The sequence below is a fragment of the Epithele typhae genome, assembly GCF_022376455.1.
Source record: "Epithele typhae strain CBS 203.58 chromosome Unknown BXZ73scaffold_5, whole genome shotgun sequence".
Lineage (NCBI taxonomy): Eukaryota > Fungi > Basidiomycota > Agaricomycetes > Polyporales > Epitheliaceae > Epithele > Epithele typhae.
In genome coordinates this window covers 1,103,082-1,122,394 of record NW_025954196.1, presented here as the reverse complement: position 1 = coordinate 1,122,394, position 19,313 = coordinate 1,103,082, and the positions used below count along the sequence as shown (strand labels likewise).

At 61.1% G+C, this 19,313-nt stretch overlaps 7 protein-coding genes across 7 annotated transcripts; 4 read left to right on the top strand and 3 right to left on the bottom strand.

Annotated features, from left to right (window-relative positions):
* Positions 1-29: 29 nt before the first annotated feature.
* Positions 30-1,704, top strand: BXZ73DRAFT_97900 (uncharacterized protein; the record flags this gene model as incomplete). The annotated part of the gene is made up of 2 exons (XM_048027526.1): positions 30-1,619; positions 1,687-1,704. 2 exons carry the CDS (start codon positions 30-32, stop codon positions 1,702-1,704), a joined length of 1,608 nt encoding a protein of 535 aa, XP_047881748.1.
* Positions 1,705-2,287: 583 nt separating this feature from the next.
* On the bottom strand, positions 2,288-4,126 carry BXZ73DRAFT_88047 (uncharacterized protein; the record flags this gene model as incomplete). The annotated part of the gene is made up of 4 exons (XM_048024814.1): positions 2,288-2,485; positions 2,544-3,298; positions 3,495-3,890; positions 4,048-4,126. The coding sequence occupies 4 exons, from the start codon at positions 4,124-4,126 to the stop codon at positions 2,288-2,290; spliced, it is 1,428 nt and encodes a 475-aa protein (XP_047881747.1).
* Positions 4,127-7,454: 3,328 nt separating this feature from the next.
* On the top strand, positions 7,455-8,981 carry BXZ73DRAFT_74738 (uncharacterized protein; the record flags this gene model as incomplete). Its single annotated transcript, XM_048022086.1, has 5 exons — positions 7,455-7,539; positions 7,809-8,173; positions 8,245-8,407; positions 8,477-8,510; positions 8,600-8,981. 5 exons carry the CDS (start codon positions 7,455-7,457, stop codon positions 8,979-8,981), a joined length of 1,029 nt encoding a protein of 342 aa, XP_047881746.1.
* A 236-nt stretch (positions 8,982-9,217) lies between these two features.
* On the bottom strand, positions 9,218-10,719 carry BXZ73DRAFT_97897 (uncharacterized protein; the record flags this gene model as incomplete). The annotated part of the gene is made up of 3 exons (XM_048027525.1): positions 9,218-9,235; positions 9,302-9,935; positions 10,169-10,719. 3 exons carry the CDS (start codon positions 10,717-10,719, stop codon positions 9,218-9,220), a joined length of 1,203 nt encoding a protein of 400 aa, XP_047881745.1.
* Positions 10,720-11,115: 396 nt separating this feature from the next.
* On the bottom strand, positions 11,116-11,941 carry BXZ73DRAFT_97896 (uncharacterized protein; the record flags this gene model as incomplete). Its single annotated transcript, XM_048027524.1, has 4 exons — positions 11,116-11,154; positions 11,210-11,420; positions 11,519-11,708; positions 11,770-11,941. The coding sequence occupies 4 exons, from the start codon at positions 11,939-11,941 to the stop codon at positions 11,116-11,118; spliced, it is 612 nt and encodes a 203-aa protein (XP_047881744.1).
* Positions 11,942-12,608: 667 nt separating this feature from the next.
* On the top strand, positions 12,609-13,495 carry BXZ73DRAFT_74736 (uncharacterized protein; the record flags this gene model as incomplete). The annotated part of the gene is made up of 2 exons (XM_048022085.1): positions 12,609-13,078; positions 13,198-13,495. The coding sequence occupies 2 exons, from the start codon at positions 12,609-12,611 to the stop codon at positions 13,493-13,495; spliced, it is 768 nt and encodes a 255-aa protein (XP_047881743.1).
* Positions 13,496-15,717: 2,222 nt separating this feature from the next.
* On the top strand, positions 15,718-19,248 carry BXZ73DRAFT_74735 (uncharacterized protein; the record flags this gene model as incomplete). The annotated part of the gene is made up of 7 exons (XM_048022084.1): positions 15,718-18,072; positions 18,127-18,228; positions 18,279-18,594; positions 18,646-18,720; positions 18,770-18,847; positions 18,899-19,047; positions 19,105-19,248. The coding sequence occupies 7 exons, from the start codon at positions 15,718-15,720 to the stop codon at positions 19,246-19,248; spliced, it is 3,219 nt and encodes a 1,072-aa protein (XP_047881742.1).
* Positions 19,249-19,313: the final 65 nt, after the last annotated feature.

Here is a 19,313-nt window from a genome sequence, read left to right as displayed (position 1 = left end):
CCTTCGCTCCTCAGCATCCTACATCTGCGATGTCCAATCCACCCACACTCGCAGATGCTCCATTCGACCAGCCCTCCGCGGACATCGTCCTCCGCAGCGCAGACCACGTCGACTTCCGCGCCCACCGCGTCATTCTCGCTCAGGCATCCCCCTTCTTCGCCGACATGTTCTCCCTCCCCCAGGCATCCCCACCAGACGCATCTGCACTGCCGGTTGTAGACATGTCTGAGGACAGCAAGACGCTCCGTCGGCTCCTCCTCCTCTGCTACCCAGTCGATAAGCAGGAGCTCGACTCGGTCGCAGACATCGCCCCCGTCCTCGCGGCGGCGCGCAAGTTCGACATGGAGTGGCCGATCAGGCTCCTCGCGCGCGACCTGGCTGACTCCATCTCGCGCTCACCACTTCGCGCGTGGTCGTGCGCATGCCGGAGTGGGCTCGAGGAAGTCGCGCGCCTCGCCGCAGAGGAGATCAAGCGTCGCGTATCTTCCAGCGTCGCCGAGGAGGAGGTCCCTGGCCCGGGCATCGCACTGCTCTCTGTGCTGCGCGCTGCCTTGGAGGAGGAAGGGCTAACGGACGTTCTCCAGGGAGTTAGCGGTGGAGCTTACTTCCGCCTGCGCGAGTACGTCCGAAACGCATCCCCCTCCTTCTCCATCGGCCCTGGGTGTGGCGAGTCGACCTCCTCCGCGCCATCAAACACCTTGGTCGGTGCGCCGCCATTGAAGACAATTCGTCCTGTGTTCCTCCCGCCGTACCCTCCCCCCGACGCCATGATCTTGTGCTCCGACGGTGTGCTCGTCGATGCGCACGAAGTCATCATTGCGCTCCGTCTCCCCGGAATCTTCGTCGCGAACCCTGCGCCCTCTCTCAATGGATCCGTCGTCCGGCCCGTTACGGAGGGCGATGACGTTCTCGAAGCACCTCCACCACAGCAGGGCACCTACACCCTCGATGCGCCCTCGACCGCGCTTGTCGACATCCTCGCGCTCTGTTACCGCGGCAAGAGCGACGCAGCCCACGGGACCGACATTGACGGCCTCGCGTGCGTGCTCGTCGCGTCCGCAAAGAGCCCGATGAACGCACAGATGCTCAACGCTCCTCGGGAGCTGTGGGCGAAGTGCGTCGAGATTGACCCTTTGGGGGCGTACTTCGCGGCAGCTCGGCGCGGCCTTGGGGAAGACGACATCCGAGCGGCGGCACGCAAGGCCCTGGAACTCCCTCTGCTTGGCTTGTATGCAGAGCAGTTGGAGGGAGTCGACGCGATAGCGTACGAGCGGCTCCTGAAGTATCATCATGACGCCTCTGTGGCTGTCCTCCGTGTCCTCACGCATGTGGAGGCCGAATTCAGCAAGAAGCTGCCGTTTCAAAATGTCAATGAGGTCACGGTCCCTGGACGACTTATGAAGGATGCTATGCGCAAGTTATCATTAGGACAGCATGCCCCAGCGATGACAATGGAAGTGATGGGCATCGACCAATCGGCGCTCACCGAGGCAGCGCTGCAGCATGCGCAGTGTGGACACTACTTCTCAAAATCAGTTGGTTACTACGACCTACTTCGACAAGGGTTGAAGAAAGTGGAGAGCGCATTGCAACCTGGAATCCATAATGCGTTGAATGCTGTGAGCAATCTCTGCGCAGGACACCATCCGACGAGAGCAAAGGCTAACAGGTCTTTATTGCGTATAGTCGCGGCTCGCGCAGTGAACGCAGTGGGCAGTGTAACGAGTCGCTCAGCTTACCGGGCTTGAAATGCTTCACCGTGGAGAGTCGAGGAGCAACTCATGTATCTGACTTACTCCCCATATCGACTCAATAGACCATCTCAACGACTAGCTCTTTACTCATGTTAGGAAACGCCTCCTTCAACGCTGCATCACGCTGGGCCCGCAGCGCCTAGCTTGTGAGACTCGGAGACTGTCTGGCCCATTTCCTGCGTTTCGCGGCCCATAGAATTCGTGCCTGTCGCTCGCTGAAATCGCCGTGACGAGCGCGCGGCGCGTGCATCACTGTGTGTGCAGGCGCCGCCTCGCGGTGGCTGCCGACAAGCGTGGTGGATGACGTCGATCCGTTAACTCACGGCCACTCGTGTCTGCTTTGACGACAAACGCCGCTCGGGGATTCCGAGCCGACAAAAGCACTGTATTGATAGTCGTTGTGACGCAGAGCCTCCGCGACGTGATGTTACAAGATTAGTGGGTAACGTTGGTAGTGTTGGTATCGGATCTATGTGGGTGAGTCGTAAATATGGCGAAAGCAAATGAGAGCACTGGCAGCTCGAACACGCGTATCACCGTCCTGACCGCACGAGCTCGGGGATCTCGACGGTGACGTAGTGCCAGATGTACTGCGTCCAGCCTTCGAGGACCCCCGCGCCCGTCATGAAGTGCAGGCAGTCGCTCGCGACGTGCGAGTCTGGCCGGAGCAGCGCGGCGCCGTCGATCCCGAGGTAATGGATGTCCGGGTATTGCCCCTCGCGCAAGATGTCCTGTCCGCCGCCCATCAGATCCACGCGCAAAAAACAGCAGAAGCCGAAAAAGACGCACCGCAAACGCGCGGTTCATGTCCCCGATCTGCGGCCAGTTGAACGACACGACCATCTCCTTCGTGAACCTCTGCACCGGCGAGCCGGCGTTGTGGCAGCCGTCGTGCCCGGAGAGGTACGCGCGCACGAGCACCTGATGGGCGCTCTTCGGCCTCGATCCTGCGTGCGCCGGGCGGCCGCCAGGCGCGAGGTGGGGCTGCCCGCCGTCCGCGCGGGGGGTGTCTCGGTCGAGCAGGGTCTGGACTTCGTCGGCCCAAACACGCATTGCGTCGCGGAAGAAGTCGATGACGGTGAAGATGCCGTCGTTGAAGAGCGAGGCGTCTTTCAGGGCTTCGAAGAGGTGAGTGGTCCAGTGCCCGCCGGTGCTCACGATCAGGGTCGAGTATCCGCCCGCGGGACGGGGTGTGGTGAGCATGCCCACGTACTCTTCAGGGGAAAGGTTCCACAGAGGCTCGTCGGAGAAGAGGGTCGTTTTGTTGTGGAGGTACTTTGAGGTAGGGTGGATTTGTCTGTATAGAGCATCCAGCTTGGAGGGCATCAGGAGAAGATCAACCCGGCGGAAGGTGACGAGCGGGGTGTTTTCGATGTCGAAGTCTTTGGGGAGTTTGAGACTAGGGAGGATGGGCGAGGAGGAGTTGAGGTAGAGGTTCTGAGGCCATGCGCGGTCGAAGCCGCCAAGAGTGTAGTCGGGCGTTGCTCGTACGTGGGGATAGAGCATGCATGATAGAGAAAAGAAGTGGTTCTCCGTCACTGAATCTGCGGAAGCACAACACAGCAAAGTGAGCAAAGCATCTGCCGTATACCAAGGCCGGCCAGTGATGATGCAGAGCGCATGACCAGAGTCTGATCTCGACGCACGCCATCTTCCTTCCCATCCAACGCCAGCCCCCGCCAGCGCACCCGCAATCCTGCCACGAGCACACGCACCCACAAACCCGAGACGGAAGCTCACCTCCAATGAGCAGCCACCCGCCGTGCTCAACCAGATGCCTCACCAACTCCTCCCCGCTCGCCTCCTCCGCCGTGCACCCGGTCGGGGGCTCCCACCGCCAGCTCGCGACGCCCGGGAAGCGGTCATACCGCGACTCGCTGTCCGCGCCCAGGTGCCAGTACACCTCGCGCGAGCTCGCGCAGCCCTGCAGGCCGAGCATCGCGTACGCGTCCGCGCTCGTCCGCATCCCCGTCCCGTTGAGGGCCGCGCTCGTCATAGGCGGCCCCCGCGGCACCCAGCGCCCGCGCGCCCAGACGTCCGGGGGACACGTCCCGCGCGAGTTGTGCACGCGCGCGTACGCGGCGTCGGCGAAGTTGGCGGCCCAGTCCGATACGAGGACGAGGCGGGCAAGCCCGGCTAGGAGGACGAGGAGGGCAAGGCGGATGATGATGGTGCGCGGGGCGAGACGGGACGAGCGGGGAAACCAATGGCTTCCCGAGGAAGGCTGGGCGGTGAGAGGCTCTTCGGCGGGATCGTCGACGCTGGGTGTGCGTCGAAGCCACATTTTGCAGACGACCGGGGCCAGGGCACAGTGGTGAAAGCGGTAGGGTGAAGGAAGGGGAAGAAGGAAGAGATGCTGAGCCCGCGGGCATGGTACCGAGAGTGGCGGTCTGCCGAGTCCGCTTGAGTTCTGGTGCCTGATCAATCGATCACCGGTGATGTGCACATGTTCATTTGATAGGATTCAAACAGCATACGGCTAGCACAGTCACCAGTCACCAGCTCATCGATATTCGTTCTGCCGCTCAATATCCCTACTTGCGATATATCATAGCCACTAGTACAGAGAGCGACATATACTAAAACTCCACAAAGAATCCTCTTCCATTCTTTACACTTTTAATGCTGACCTCGTTCTTCACGAGCATAGGCCTGAACATAGTAATCGAGGGCTTGCTCCCCTGCACGTAGTCCACGCACTCGACCGCATCCTGTTTCTCATGCCTGCGAAGGGCTACGTCAGCCCCAATTCCAAAGACGCAGTGCTGAGAGAAGTATATTTACACTCTCTCCAGATGGCTTTTGACAACCGCCAGTTCGCCGGCCCGCCACCCACACCAAGTGCAGACATGCTGGTGGAACAACGAGTGTGTCCCCCAGCTCTCGCTCGGGGTGCGCATGAACGCGTCTTGAAGCTCGCACACGCGCGTGGCATGCGCGTCCGCGACGCGCTCCCAATGGGGCACCTCCTCGTCCGAAAGCGTGAAATGCTGCTGGGCATCGTGTGACATCTGTGGACGGCACGGATATCAGCACGTCGAGCGGTCATGGAGGCATCTAGAGAAGACCGGACGCACCGCACCCTCCCAGTCCCACACTTCCTGTTTGACGACTTGTGCGCACAAAATGCATCGCAAACACGCGTTGCACGCCGCCATCTCCGCGACCGTCGCGTGGTGAGGGTCAAGCCCACAGGCCTTCACGACTGCGCGCCGGCACTGTAAGTCCTTCGCTAAGGCAATTCCCCGCCACCTGATGTCGGACCAGGGCCAGTGGTCCGGACTTCAATTGACTTATCCGAACGATTGCCATCCTGTTTTCGAACGATCGAGTCGACTGCACAGCGGTACGGGTCCTGTGGGTACGTGCGGTACTTCAGGCAGCTGTGGGCGAGGAGGTCGTCCCAGCGGCAACCATGGCGGAAGCTGCAGTGCCCGCACCGGAAGGTGGAGACCGCGAGCTCTAGGACACCTGTGTCGGAGACCGACGCTTCGTCAACATTGAGAGCCTCGCGAGCTAGTTTAGCGAGCTGTTTCTTGAGGCCGGTCAGCCATTTCTCGTTCTGTGCTGCGAGTAGTGCTGTCATTTCGTCGTCTATGCCGTCCTCACCCGTCTCGAACCGCGTGTCGTCCAACACGAGCGAGCGCACAGGCGGCATAAAGGCAAAGTTAGAAAACCCTGCGAATATCAATGGTCCTGCTCCTGGGGACCATAGGGACTTCTGGTATCGGATGACGATGTCCCATAGGCGTTCCAGTAGCACGCTCATCTTCTGCTGGCGCTCTTCTCGTAGACGCTTTGATCGTATCTCGTTCACAACGTCCAGCACCCTTGAGCGGATTGATTCCCAGGCTGCGAAAAGTCACTGAGCCCACGCGACGAAAATACTTAAAACCCCGTACCTTTTTGACCTCCAAGTTTGGCCGGTTTAGAAACCTCCGGAAGTTCTTTGATTCGGCGCAGGTCGCCTTCCGACATAGCGTCGAGGTCTTCAGCCAACCCTTCTTCCCGGAGAAGGGCCGTCACGCTGGACAAAAGACGTAAGAGAGCAGTTTTTACCAGGACGAAATTTTCATACGATTCAAATCTCTCGGCCTTCAAGGTGGTCTTCTCTGATTCTTTTGCTTCCAATACCGAGTTGTGCCATTGTTCCAGCGCTATGGCGCTCTGGCCACCAAACAACCCATGAGCGGAGACGCATATTGAAAATCGGTGAGAGTCACCTCATGGCACTGGGCTACAAATGCTTCGCGATCGGCGAGATACTTCTGCCTCTCTTCATCGCTGCCGAGTTCTTCCCATCGACGATGGACGTGTTCCGCTTCGGGCCGGTTGTAGCGCCAACAATTACGACTGTGAACCATTTGCGTTAACAAGAGACCGATCATGGCAGCCACCTCCACGCACGTTCCGTTTACTTTGATTCGAGTGATCCATCTGTGAGAATGGCCGTATCCACTTGGGATACCGAGCACGCGGAAGGGATCATAAAGGAAACTGCAAGAAAGTTTATCAGGAGTTGGACGGTGAACGACGGACCGACGGACCATGCTTCCTTGCATTTGTTGCAGTACCTTTCGAAGATGGACACCAGGAGCGCGAAGTTCCCGGACTTTCCACACGCCTATGTGTGCACGCCGCCTGGGTGGTCAGCTCCTCGGACACGCATATAGTGAGGGTTACTCACCCGGCAATGGTTGGAGAAGAGAAGGCTGGCGTAAAGATACTCGCTAAGGTGAGGCGGAGGCGGAGGCGGCCCTTCCTCGTTCACGCTCGCGGCCTTCCAGCAAGATGCCGTGGTCGGGGCGGACAGGAGCTGGTGGAACGCTTTATTTGCGCGGGAGAGGTGCAAAAGGTCCTTGGGGTGAAGATAGCGGAATATCTGTAACAGCAAAAATTCCTCTGAGTAAAGAGCCGCAGATAAAAAGGCGCTATCCTCACTTCAAAGATGATTTCCAACGGCATGTTCGGCATGTCCTTCAGACCACCCTTTTTCCCCCGAACGCTACGGCGTGCAGGTACGTCAGAGGCTCCGTAGGTACCATCGACCGATTCACTCGAGTTGTTCTTCTTCGAAGAGGAGGCTTCTTCTGCTTCTTGCGAGGAGGCATGGTGGACTCAGATGGTGGTGGTAGTGGTCAAAGCTTAAGAGGGGAGGCGTGGCGGCTGATTTGGCGCCAGACGGGACGTCTCGTGATCTACCTGGCGCCCGATGTTTGATAGCCAATAGACGCACCTCCTTTACTACCCACTCAATGACCGTGCTTATGTGCTTACTTTCATGCACAGGTGCATTTTCGATCAAAGGGTAAGTTGTTCTGAAAATTTGACCGTCACTCCCGCTTCTTCCAGGGTGTACGTGACCGACATAGTCAGAGATTCTGCCGGACTCCGTGTCGACGTTTGATTGTTCGTCTGTGAGGCCTTTAGGACCGACTCGGAGGTACTAAGCCCCGCGTTTACATCTGTTACAGTGACCACTCGAAGGTCCAGAGCGACAAATGAGAGCCATATGGCCGATATAAGTAATGTGAGTTCATCATGTCAAACTGTCCGCAAGGGTCAACAGAACCTAATATAGATGGAGCGCTCTTATCTATGAGGTGTATTTAACGCCTTCTTCCTAGCATTCCGCCTCTGTCCGCGATCCTGGGCCGCACACCATATCGCTGCTCCTCAGCCCATAATACGGGCAGAGACATGACCACCACGCCCATTGACGAAGTCAGGGAGAAGGAAGCTGTCTGGACAGGACGTGCACCACACCGGCTGCGACCTCCGAAAGGTAGAGTTCCAATTTCCGGCTACTACAGTTCAAGCAGCGCTGATCACAATCTCCCAAGCTTGAAGCCAATCGCTCATACCCTTGGACTCAATCGGAAATTGCCTCTGGAACTCTACGCTATCATCTTAGATCACTTGCGCGATGTGGAGGAAACACTCGAGCAGAGTTCTCTCGTGTGCAGATCCTGGCGCCAGCTCTCGCAAGAACGACACTTCCAGACGCGTTCCTTTATCTCGTGCCAGGTTTTAAGATACTCTGTTGGCTCGAAGACGCGCCTCGCAGCAGGACACATTCGCAAGTTATCCCTCATCAACGCGAACCCAAGTCGAACCGCATCGAAGTCTCCGTGGAGGTCCTTGGTAAAGCGCTCGAGTACCTCGGGAAGCTTCGAGAGATCCATTTGAAAGATGTCCACCTCATACCCTCCCCCGCAACCGATCTAGCACCCCTCCGAGGAAACCCCCTCCAGGCGCTCACTCTCTCATCGGACCGTGCAGGAGACCTCACGACGGACGCCATTTCCCACCTCATGCAGCTCTTCTCGACCGGGATCACCACCTTCGCCCTCGACGGGAGCGTCGAGACCTCACAGCCTCTCACCACCGGCGCCGCGAAGCTCCCCGCTATCCCCAATGTCCATCTACGGGCCGCCAAAGGCGCTGTCCAGGGACAAACCGGCCACCGCGCCATCCTGGACATGTGTAGCCCCTCAACGGCCCCCGGGGACTCAAGAAGCTCTCGCTCGGGCTCTTCGCCGACGAGTCCTTCGACTCCGTCCTCAAAGGTGCGGAGCACCTGGAGACGCTCTTCGTGCACATCCCCCACCCGCTCGACCACCCCGAGCCCGACGGCGTTCCCGCGTACCCAGGTGAGCACCCCCTCCCGTCCCAAGTTCATCGCGCCCCCCGCTCAACCCCCGTGCGCGCTCGCGACGCAGACCCCGCCCTCTGGCGCGCGCTCAACCTCCGCGCGTGCGCCTCCCTCACCACCCTCGGGCTCTGGATCGACTCCTTCCCCGCCGCGCCTCCGACACCGACACCGACGCGGGCCGCGCCGCGAGGCTGGCCGCGCGGCACGCGCACACCTCGCGCGCGCACGCGGAGATCCTCGCCGCGCTCCCCGAGAGCGTGCGCACCGTCGAGCTCCGGTTCGTGTACGCGGCGCGCGTCGCGGAGGTGTGCGCGTCCGCGGAGTGGGCGCGCGTGAAGGGCGCGCTCGAGCGCGCGCGGACGCGCGGGCTGGAGGAGCTCAAGTGCGTGGTCTACGCCGAGCGCCCCGAGTGCTGGCTGCCGCCGTGGATGGACGGCAGAGCCAGCGCGCGTGGGAGAGCGAAAGAAGGGAGCGAAGGAGACAGGGAGGCGCTGCGGGCCGAGTATGGTGCGGCGTTGAAGAAGGCGTTTCCTGGCATGGGTAAAGAGCTGGTCGTTGAAATGGTCCACTGAGGTGATGTGGAGAGCTGCTCTCTATGGCCATCTCAACGACAGATGCCACGGTGAAGCATTTCAAGCCCGGTAGCTGTTCAGATTGTACTCAGCGACTCGTATTCACGGCGGATAGAACATAAAATCTATACATCTCATTGAGCGAATCATTACACTGCTTGCACAAGCACTCGTGCAATTCCTCCGAACTTCTTCAAGACTTCTGACGGAAGAGTGGGTTTGATTGTGTAGTACGTTCACAGCGCGAGCCGCGACTATATGAAATAAAGAGTTGTCAGCTTTGCTCTCGTCGAGTAGTGTCCTGCGCAGAGATCGCTCACCACATTCAACACATTACGGATTCTGGGTTGCAATGTGCTCTCGACTTCTTTCAACGCCTTTCGAACGCCGTCGTGGAAACCGGTACCCCACTGCTGCAGCGCCCCCTCGGTGAGTGTCGCTGTGTCAATGCCCATCGCTTCCAATGTCATCCCTGGAGCGTGCTGTCCTAAAGATAACTTGCGCGTAGCATCCTTGAGACGCCGTGTACCCAGCATTGTGCTGCCCCACTTCTCGCCCACATACGTGAGAACATCAACGACAGCCACAGAGGCGTCATGATGGTATTTCAGGAGTCGCTCGTACACCGTCGCCTCGGCATGCTCCAACCGCCCGTGTAAAATCCAAGGAGAGGGATGCGAGGGTCTTGCGTGCCGCCGCTCGGATGTCCTCTTCCCCAAGCCTTGCTTCGCCGCCGCGAGGTACGCTCCCAAAGGGTCGATCTCGACACACTGCTCCCAAAGCTGCCGAGGAGCGTCGAGCATCTGCGCGTCCACCGGGCCCCCGCACGCGGCTAGCGCGCGTGCGATGCCTTCAACGTCGGTGCAGCTAGATGCGTCGCTCTTGCCGCGGTAGCAGAGCGCGAGGATGTCGACGACCGCGGTATAGGGCGCATCGAGGGTGTAGGTGCCCTGCCTGAGGTCGCGACGGAAAGTCCGGGGAGACGGAGCGCGAGGATGACTTCGTGCGCCTCGACGAGCACGCCGTCCGAGCACAAGATCATGGCGTCGGGGGAGGGCGATGGAAGGAATTCGGACGAATCGTCCGGCAGCTCATCATGCATAGCCGAGATCGACCCGGTGCGATTGAGAAGGACAGAGATGCGCCGCGGACGTGCTCGCGCAGGCGGAAGTAAGCGCCACGCTGACCCCTGGAGAACGTCCGTCGCCCTTCCTCCTCCAAGCAGCGCGCAGCGCAGGAGCAGCGCGATGCTCGGGTCAGGATCCTCCGTCTTGCCCACTTTTGAGGACACGCGACGCTTGATCTCCGCTGCGGCCAGGCGCGCGACGTCCTCGAGCCCACTCCGACATGCGCATGACCACACGTGAAGCGGTGAGCGGGAGATGGAGTCGGCCAGGTCGCGCGTGAGGAGCCTGACCGGCCACTCCATGTCGAACTTGCGCGCCGCCGCGAGGACGGGGGCGATGTCGATGACCGACTCGAGCTCCTGCTTATCGACGGGGTAGCAGAGGAGGAGGAGCCGATGGAGCGTCTTGCTGTCCTCGACATCTCGACAACCGGAGTGCACCCTCGTCGGGTGGGGATCGCTGGGGAGGGAGAACATGTCGGCGAAGAAGGGGGATGCCTGAGCGAGGATAACGCGGTGGGCGTGGAAGTCGACGTGGTCTGCGCTGCGGAGGATGATGTCCGCCGAGAGCTGGTCGAATGGAGAATCTGCGAGTGTGGGTGTATCGGACATCGCGGATGTAGAATTCTGAGAAGTGAAGACAACTCGTTGCGCGTGGAACGACTTGCGAGCGCGTTGTGCTGAAAGATGTCTTTTCAGGACGAAGATGTGGTGGTATAGGATCGAGGTGGCAAGGCATCCGTCTTCGCGGCCCGGCGGCCCGGGCACGACTGCATAATCCGACGCCCGTCTGCCACCGCTGGCTTGAAAGTTCAACGTTTCAATAACGTTCAAACTCGAATTCCGACGCAGCCGCAATTATGACACGGTGCTTGCAACAGGGGCGAGAGGCTACAAACGCGGACACTGTGCTTCACTAACTTCGGTTATTGCGCGCATGAGCGCTGATGTACACTAGAGTTACAGCATCGACTATCGATACAGAGTCTCACTTCAACAAACAACGGTTCATGATGTCTTCGTCGTCAAACCCTGGACGAGCTCGATCTGTGGACAAGTAGGTGTCAACAACTTACTGTTGAGCCAGAGCGCATACACCCACCTCGTCCTTGGTGATCATGCGAAGTTCACCCGGAGTGGCAGTCTTTCCCGTGGCAGCGCTCACCGCGACGTCAACCGCGCGGCCGACGGCGCCGCGCGTCGCCGTCCAGTAGCGGATCTCGTCCGGGATGACTTCGATGACCGCGACGCGCGGGTCGGTGTGGTCGCCCTTGTGCGTGCCGTCGCCGAGGTCGCCAAACCAGGCGGCCGTCCTGCACACGAGGTCGCGTAAGCGCACGGGCGCACAAAGCAGAGGACACCCAACGCCAAACGCGCTTTGTGGGATGATCAAAGGCGACAGGACACGTACATCGGGTTCCAGTGCTGCTTGATCTTCTCGCGGTCCTGAGAAATCTTGGCTGTGCCGGCGAACGAGGCCCAGTTGGTGGTGCTCGGGTCGCAGAAGGAGACGTTGACATGGGCGTCGTGCTGGATTTCATCGAACTTGTGGCTGACACGGTTGGCGAGGAAAACGAGTGCGACTTGGTGTGGGGATGAGACTGGGGAATACAAGTGAGTCGATGCGATCGGTGGATGGCACGGACAAGAATATCGACATACAGCTGACGGGGGCCATGGCGCGGGAGTGCAGCTGACCAGATTCTGAACGAGTGGTCAGCATGCCTGTCTTGACGCCCTTGACGATGTGGTGGAGCCCGTCGATCTTCTCCTGAGGGGTGAGGTTGTCGTTCTCAGCCTTGGAGGTGTAGGGGTCGAGCTTGTGCGAAGACATGGTGGTGTCGAGGAAAGTTGCAGATGGAGAGCGAGGGATTATATGCAGACGAGCGGGGGGCAGGATGACAGCGCACTGACGTCGGGCAGCGCGAGGGCAGAGTTGACTGACATCATAGTCCACCCATGGATCGGACGGCCGACTGCTGCTCACTGGGCCAGGCTTCGACCGGGACCCATGTCGGCCGGGCAGGCCACGAGCCCCGGGCCAGAACCGTGTCGCCGCAGCGGGTGCGGGAAAGACCTAAGAAAGCGCAGTGAAACGAGTTCGTCAGCCGAGGCGGGCCACGCTGGATAAAGGTGGGATAAAGAAAGACGGCGTCGAAGAAGCGAAATAGACAATCGAGGCTCGAACCCCTGTCGTGGTCAGGTGACCGTGGAACAAAGCGCGATTGCGACGGACGCTGCCGGAAACACGGCGGGAAAGTTGAGCCGAGCCGAGCCAGAGTGGCAACGGGCGCCAGCCCCCTGCGTCCTCCGCCACCGGGGCTTATAGCCTTCTTCTCCAACCACCACCACCACCACCACCACCCATCGCCCCACCACAACGCAAGCAGGCACGCTCCACCCGGGCTGCCTCCTTGTAAGACCGTCGCCCTCCCCCCACCTCCCTCACGCCCCCACTAATAACGTCTCTGCCTCTGTAATCCCACCACCCACCCTCCTCCATGGCCACCTTCTACTCCTCCTTCTTCTCCTCTGGCCTCATGGCCGACGAGCCTCCCCATGGCTCCTCCCGGCTCCCAGCCTCCTCCGCCACTCCCCGCGCTCGCACCCGTTCCTCTCTTGCCACCGGCTTCTCCAGTGCGACCTCTTCTTCCGGAAGCGTGCAAGACGATCCCTCGGTCCCCTCCATCTCTGTCCCTCCTTCGGATGACAGACCCCGTCTCCGTCGTCGCCGCTCCTCCTTGGCCGGATCCTCCTCCCCTCTGGCCACCATGAAGGCCTCAGGTCCCGTCCGGAATGCTGCTGCTTCTGTCCAGCGCAACCTCCGTGCCCGGTCAGGCAGCGATGCCAGTGTCATGTCCCAGGCCTCTCGCACTCTGTCCACCGAAAATTCCCCCGCCCCCATCCCGGCGCCCAAGCCGACAGGCATCATTGGCAGGCTCAGGAGTGGCAGCGTCGGCACCGCGCTACGGTAAGCATCACCCCACATCCCTTCCCCGTGTCCATTCCCAGAAGCTGATTACGTTTATCCATTGTTCCCCATCCTGTGCCACTTCACATGCCCATATGCGTCCCTGCCTCTCGTTCCAGTCCCCGCCGCGGTCTTCGCCGCCTCGTAACAAACCTCCCAGCCTTGCCCCCACCCACGTCCCCGCTTCCTGAGGTCCCGCCGCTTCCCGAGCTCCCCGGCTCGTCCGCCCGGCGTCCGTTCTCCCGGCGCACCCAGACGATGGGCAACTACGAGCTCGTCGTTCCTGAGGGCTCGTCGCACCCCATGCCCGGCGGTTCGTGCGGTCAGCAGAGCGCGATGGAAGTCGACTACCCAAGTCCCGTCGACAGCTCGGCGTTCGAATGGACCCGTGGTTCGGCGCAGACCACCTACCACTGAAGCGGACCCAGTAGGGGACCCTCCGAGCCTAAGTGGTTCGGATCTTGCCTCTCAACATCAAAGTTCAAGTCGAGGTTCCCCTGTGTCCATAGGATGTGCTCCCGGGGAGTACTAGTCGTCCTCTTTGGAGTCGCTGTGGCGCCCGGAGCGCGCCACAACTGCATAGGCGGTCGTCCGCGCGCGTCCTCTTCGCTGAGCATGCGCGCGCCCCGCTGGTCCTGTCTTTACTCGGTCCGTCTCTAGATTGTATCAGCCTCCTAATGCTTCGGCCTCGATTCTCGTCTCGTCTCGTCTCGCTTGTCCTCGTCCTCGTTACCACCACCTCCATCATCCAAGATCAAAATCACGACTTCCCCTTCCCTCTCCCACCCCGCTTCCCCAAATATCCGATAATGCTAATGCTTCCGTCTCCTCCGCCCGCCGTTCGACACGCGCCGCGGACCTTCCCGTCCGATGCTGCCTTCGTCTCTCCGCTTCCCACACCTACGAATCCCGTCTCCCACACTTCTCCCTCCACACGAACGCCATCGCACACTGCACGCATATTGTATATTTTCGTTCCGACTTACGGCCCGCTTACGTCCTACGTTCTCCCCCCTCGTCGCCCGCGCCAGCGCGTGTGCGCGCGTAAATGCCCACCGGTTTCCCAAAGTGTAGTCCCGCTTAGACTCCCTCCCCCGTATATTATACCGGGGCGCCCCGTGCGCCCCACACATACACCCATACATACCTCGCCCGAGAGATAACCCCACGATTATACGTACGTACCTGGCCCCGTCCAATGTGAATGCCCCCGGGAGGGTGCCGGTCAGAGGGCCGCGCCCTACTCCTGCTGTCTCCCGCTGCAGATGTGTGACGTGTGATGATGGGGGCAGGGTGCCGCTGCGTGGCGGTCATCTGCGCAGCGCAAGGGCCGTAGTGTACGTATCCCACACACACCACACACCGACTCGTGGCCCGTGTTGGGACACCGTCATCATCATGCGCGGCATGCGCACGTCGGTGTCCCGCCCGGGCGCCGTACGTACGTATCGGAAGCCTCGCAGTTGAGACGACCCGACCCACGACCCGGCGCGCACAAGTGCTCGCCCGGCCGGAGCGCGAAGGGCCGCGGAGACTTGCAACGCGTGCCGAGCTCCGAGCTCGATGGCACCGGATGTTGACGAACGTTCACAACGTTGGACGACTAGCGCACGGGCTCGGTCCAGTGTAAATCTCGGTATTGCACTTCGAGCCGGGACACGAAACGAGTGCGCGCGGCGACACCTGATCCCGGTGGAGGGGCCACAGCCGCGGCCTCGGGCCTGAATAGTGACTGCTGAGGCTCTATTGCTAAGTAGTAAGTACTTACTGCGTAAAATATGAGATCTGAGACTCCGCGCGGGGAGGCGTCCACGACGCTCGAGTCGACTCGGACGCGCGGCGGAGGACGTAACGCCGTCGACGGTCGTCGTCGTCGTCGTCACCAGAACGCACCTCGCACCGGAGCCCCAACGCCCGAGCGGTGAGACGAGAAGGCGAGCGTGAAGATTGTATATATTGCGACGATGCGACTCCGAAGCCGTGAGCGCTGATACATCACCCGAAGCAGGGCAAAAGCAGGGTGCCTCGAATTCGCCGCGACCCTCGCCGTTGTCTGTCGCCCCAGCCCCGCGCGTCGCCAGGCGAGCTCACACTGCTCCGCGTACCTGGAGGTGCGAGAGTAGTTTGAACTTACTTCCGATTCTGGGTCCAGTTGCTCAGGTCGTCAAGTAGCTGCACGGCGCCACGACGACCCCGACGCTCGTCTCACGGCGAGAATGATTGAAACCGGGTGAAATAAAATGTTCGCTACGGCACGACGGGGCATATGTAACGCGCACGCTGCGACGCGTCTGGCCAAAACGGGGAGGCGTTGGTTGGGCGCGCCGAAAATTCGAACTCGAAGTGTGGGTGTGCGCACGGGGGCCGCGACCGAACGACCGGGTGGCGGTGAAGCGGGCGGTCAACCGGTCATGATCAGTCGCGGCACCATGCAACACCTCGCTGGACACCCGCGCGCGCGAGGGAGCGGGGGACGGTGCGTTCGGGTCCGGCCAAGGTAGCGAGAACGCAGGGAATCCGCCCTCTAGCCAGCCCGTGCGGCTGACCGTAGGTGGTCGCGGCGCCCACTGCTCCATCTCCGGGCCACCGCGGGCGCGACACCGCTCTCCACGCCGCAGCCCCCGGACCCACACCGCAACATGCCCCCGATGTCCGCGTCCACCTCGTCGTCTTCCCGCCCACCGTCGTCCGGCCACAGCACGAGCGCGAGCGCCCGAACCTCGGCGTTCGCCACCACCCCCGGCACCACCTGCGGCGAGGGCCGCACTCTCAGCCAAAGCACCAACTCCCCAGCAGACGCCCCGCCGCCGCGGCCACCGCGGTTGCGCCGACGGGAGACGACCAAGGAGCTGATCGGGCGCTTCGAAGCGATGGGAGGGGCCGACGAGGATCCTGAAGCTGGTGGCGGCGGCGGGCGCCGTGGGACGCGCGCTCGGAGTGGGACGATGGCCGTGCCCGCGCCGGTGCCAGGGGAGAGGAAGGACAAGGGCCGGTCGCCGATCCGCCAGTCGCTCCGGAACCTGCTCGCGGTGTTCAAGAAGGCGAGCAGGGTCGCGCCGCCGCCGCCGCCGTCGCGCAGCCCCACCCCGACCCTGAGCCTCAGCGCGCAGGTTGAGCGGCGGACGGAGGTCGTGCAGGCGGGCGTGCGGACGCGGGGCGCGCGCGCGTACGAGGACTTGTCTACACCGCCGCCGCCGCCGCCACCGCCGCGCAAGGACCTACGTCTGGAGATCCCCACCGCGCGCGAGCCGGTCCCCGACACCGTCTGCCTCACGCCCGCAGAGGACAACGCGGGCATGAAGACCGGGCCGCTTCTCTACCTCGCGCGTCTGCCCGCGTCGTCCAGTTCCGCTACGCCGCTGCCGCCGGTGTGGATGCCGTGCACGGTGACGCTGCACCGCGCACACCTGCTTGTCGTGTCTGAGACCACGGGCGGCCACCCGGTACCGCGCGTGATTCCGTTGGGCGAATGCGCGGACGTGCGCTCGCTCGCGGACGGAGAGGTGCGCCCAGCCGAGCGCGCAGGGCTGCCGGACGAGGGGGCGGGGTCGTGGAAGGCGCTGGAGCTGGTGTTCGAGGGGAACGCGAAGACGCGGGAGAGGTTCGTCGCAGGCGGCTTGGCTGAGCGGGCGAATTGGGTGTGTGCGATCTGGTGGGCCGTCTTCGTTCTTGTTGGCGTGGACGTGCAGATGCTGATGAGTTCGGGATGCAGGAACGCCGTGCTGAAGTTGCAGAGCGAGGGGTGTTCTTCGCTTGCTGCGAACGACGACGACTTGCATCTTCGGGATGATGACCTGGGAAAATCCGTAAAGCGCACCTCGACGCGCTCAAGCCATCGGCGCGAACCCGCGGAGCACGAGAGCGCGATGTCGCGTCTGACGACTGCCGACATGGAGCGCACCCGCACCCTTCCTCCCATCCCCGTTACACCGAATTCTTCCAGCCCTCGGAGATCTTGCGCCACCCCGGTCGACGCGACTCCGTCCGCACGGCCACAACTGGGGAATCGCTTGACGTCCTTCGCGGACTCTGTCCTCTCGACAATGCCCGCTCCTCCCTTGGTGCTCACGCCTAGTCCGCGTGGGAGTCGCTTCTCCACACGTCCGTCTATCCAGAACCTCGACAAGAAGTCGGTCGTCCGGCAGCGGCTGGCGCAGATCGAGTGTGGAGGTGGGAGCGCGAGCCCCGTGTCCTCGAGACCTCAGAGCCCCATCTCTCCGTTGTCAATGGCGGGCCGAAGAAGGAAAGGGACCGCGTCCGGGTCGGGGAGGGAACAGATGGAGCGACAAGACACGGACGCAAGTCGAGAAGGGTCGTTCTTGGAGGCATATATGGGGAAGGAGGAGGAGGAGGAGGACGACGACGACGATGACGAAGTCTTGCTCCGGTCAAGGTTGCTTGCCCCATTTGCGTCCGCGATGGTGGAGATCAAGACCCTGAACGACCCGCCAGCTCGTCTTTCAGCCGCTAGCAACGGGGCAAAGGAGCCTGCCGACCGGGTGACAGTGTTGAGGAACGTAGGCAGGAACACCGCCGCGAGCTCCGCCCCATCGGGTTCAGTGGATATCGCACCCGCGGCCGTGGATCCGACTGTGAAGCCGATGATTGAAAACATCCAGCACGGCATCCAGGTCCTACACGACGGCTCAGCGACGCAAGTCGACACCATGAACGGCATACGCACCCGCGTTGACGACGTCTTCTCAGAGCTACGGCACCTATCCGACTCCAATCGCGCGAACGATGCCGACATCCTTGCGAAGATGGAGGAACTCCAAGTCGACGTCCGAGGCCAAATCTCCAAGTTGCGTGCGACGGTGAAGACTGCGCAGAACGCTTCCATCAGTAAGGATCCAGTTGTCCAGCCGAGTGTCGAGCTTCCAGGGCTGGCTGAGTTGCATGAAAAGCTGGAGAACCTCGTCCAGCTTGCAGAAGCCCGACAGTCCCGCATCGATGAGGCTGGCTCCGAGGAGGGGCAGAACGTTCCAAGCAACGTGAGTCTCTAAAAGTAGGCTGATTATCAGCGACTGACCACAAGTGTTTACCAGCTCGAAGAAGTACTCATGACCCTTCGGGACGCAGAGGAACAGAGGGCATCCCAGATGGAACAGCAGACGGATAGTATCCGGTACCTCAATCAGCTCAACACGGTGAGTGCAAGCTTCTCTCATCCCCTATATGCGCTCAAACACCGGTATAGTGGCTCGAAGCCTTCGTGAAGCATGGAATATCCCAGATCGAGGGTGTGGCGGGCGGCGTTCAGCAACTCTGCAGAGACCTTGGACCCGTGCAAGAGTTGCAGGACGCTCCTCCGAACGACAGAGATGACCTCGGAGATGAAGGAGAGCCGAAGCTGGTGTATGAGAGCGGGGGCCTACTCTCAGACGTCCGCAAGCTCCTCGTGCAGAACATGGAGCGCGAGCAGAGCAATGTGGAGCTCCACGCTTCCATGGGGGGACTCATCGCCGCGGTGCAGGAGGACATGCGGAGGAATGCAGAAACGCGGAACTCGTTGAGTACGTACCGATCTGTATGCCCCTGCACCCTCGCTGATAGTCCTTGCTCAGCTACGGAGTCGGTCATCGGCCTCATTGATCGCCAACGACAGGACCAGGAGCGCCTGTTGAAAGCTGTCGCAGCGGGTTGGTCTTCACCTTGGCGCTATGCATTGCAGCTGATCCGTGGCGACAGAGCTTTCCAACGACATTCGAGGGGAGAGATTGAGATTCGTAGAAGCCATGAAGGAAGCCACGGCTATCAATGTTCAAAGTGAGCACACCACCGTAGAAGTGAGCCACGACACTCACCGCATAACGACAGGTCATGTCGAAGAGTTCAAGAAGGAGCTCACGCGCGAGGTGATGATGATGACCCAGGAGGTGACGCGGTTGCAGAGGGAGAGGCAGGGCCTTGAGACGCAGATCTCCGACCTCTTCGCATTCTACTCGAAGCAGAAACAAACCACTCCAGTGAGTACAGCTGCGCCATCTGAACAGTGCATGGCACTCACTAGACTTGCTCGATAGAGGCCGAACGGCGCGCAGCCGGCTGCGCTTCCAAATGCTGCATTTCAGCTCCCATTGCGCGCATACTCCATGATCCCTGCCCTGCCTCCATCCCCACTTCGTCGCCCGCTTCCTAGTCCTGCGCTAAGCAGTGTTCGAGAGTAGGACTGATGTTCCCGGCATCGTCATCGTGTAGGATTGGTCCAGATGTATTCACATATATGCAGTTC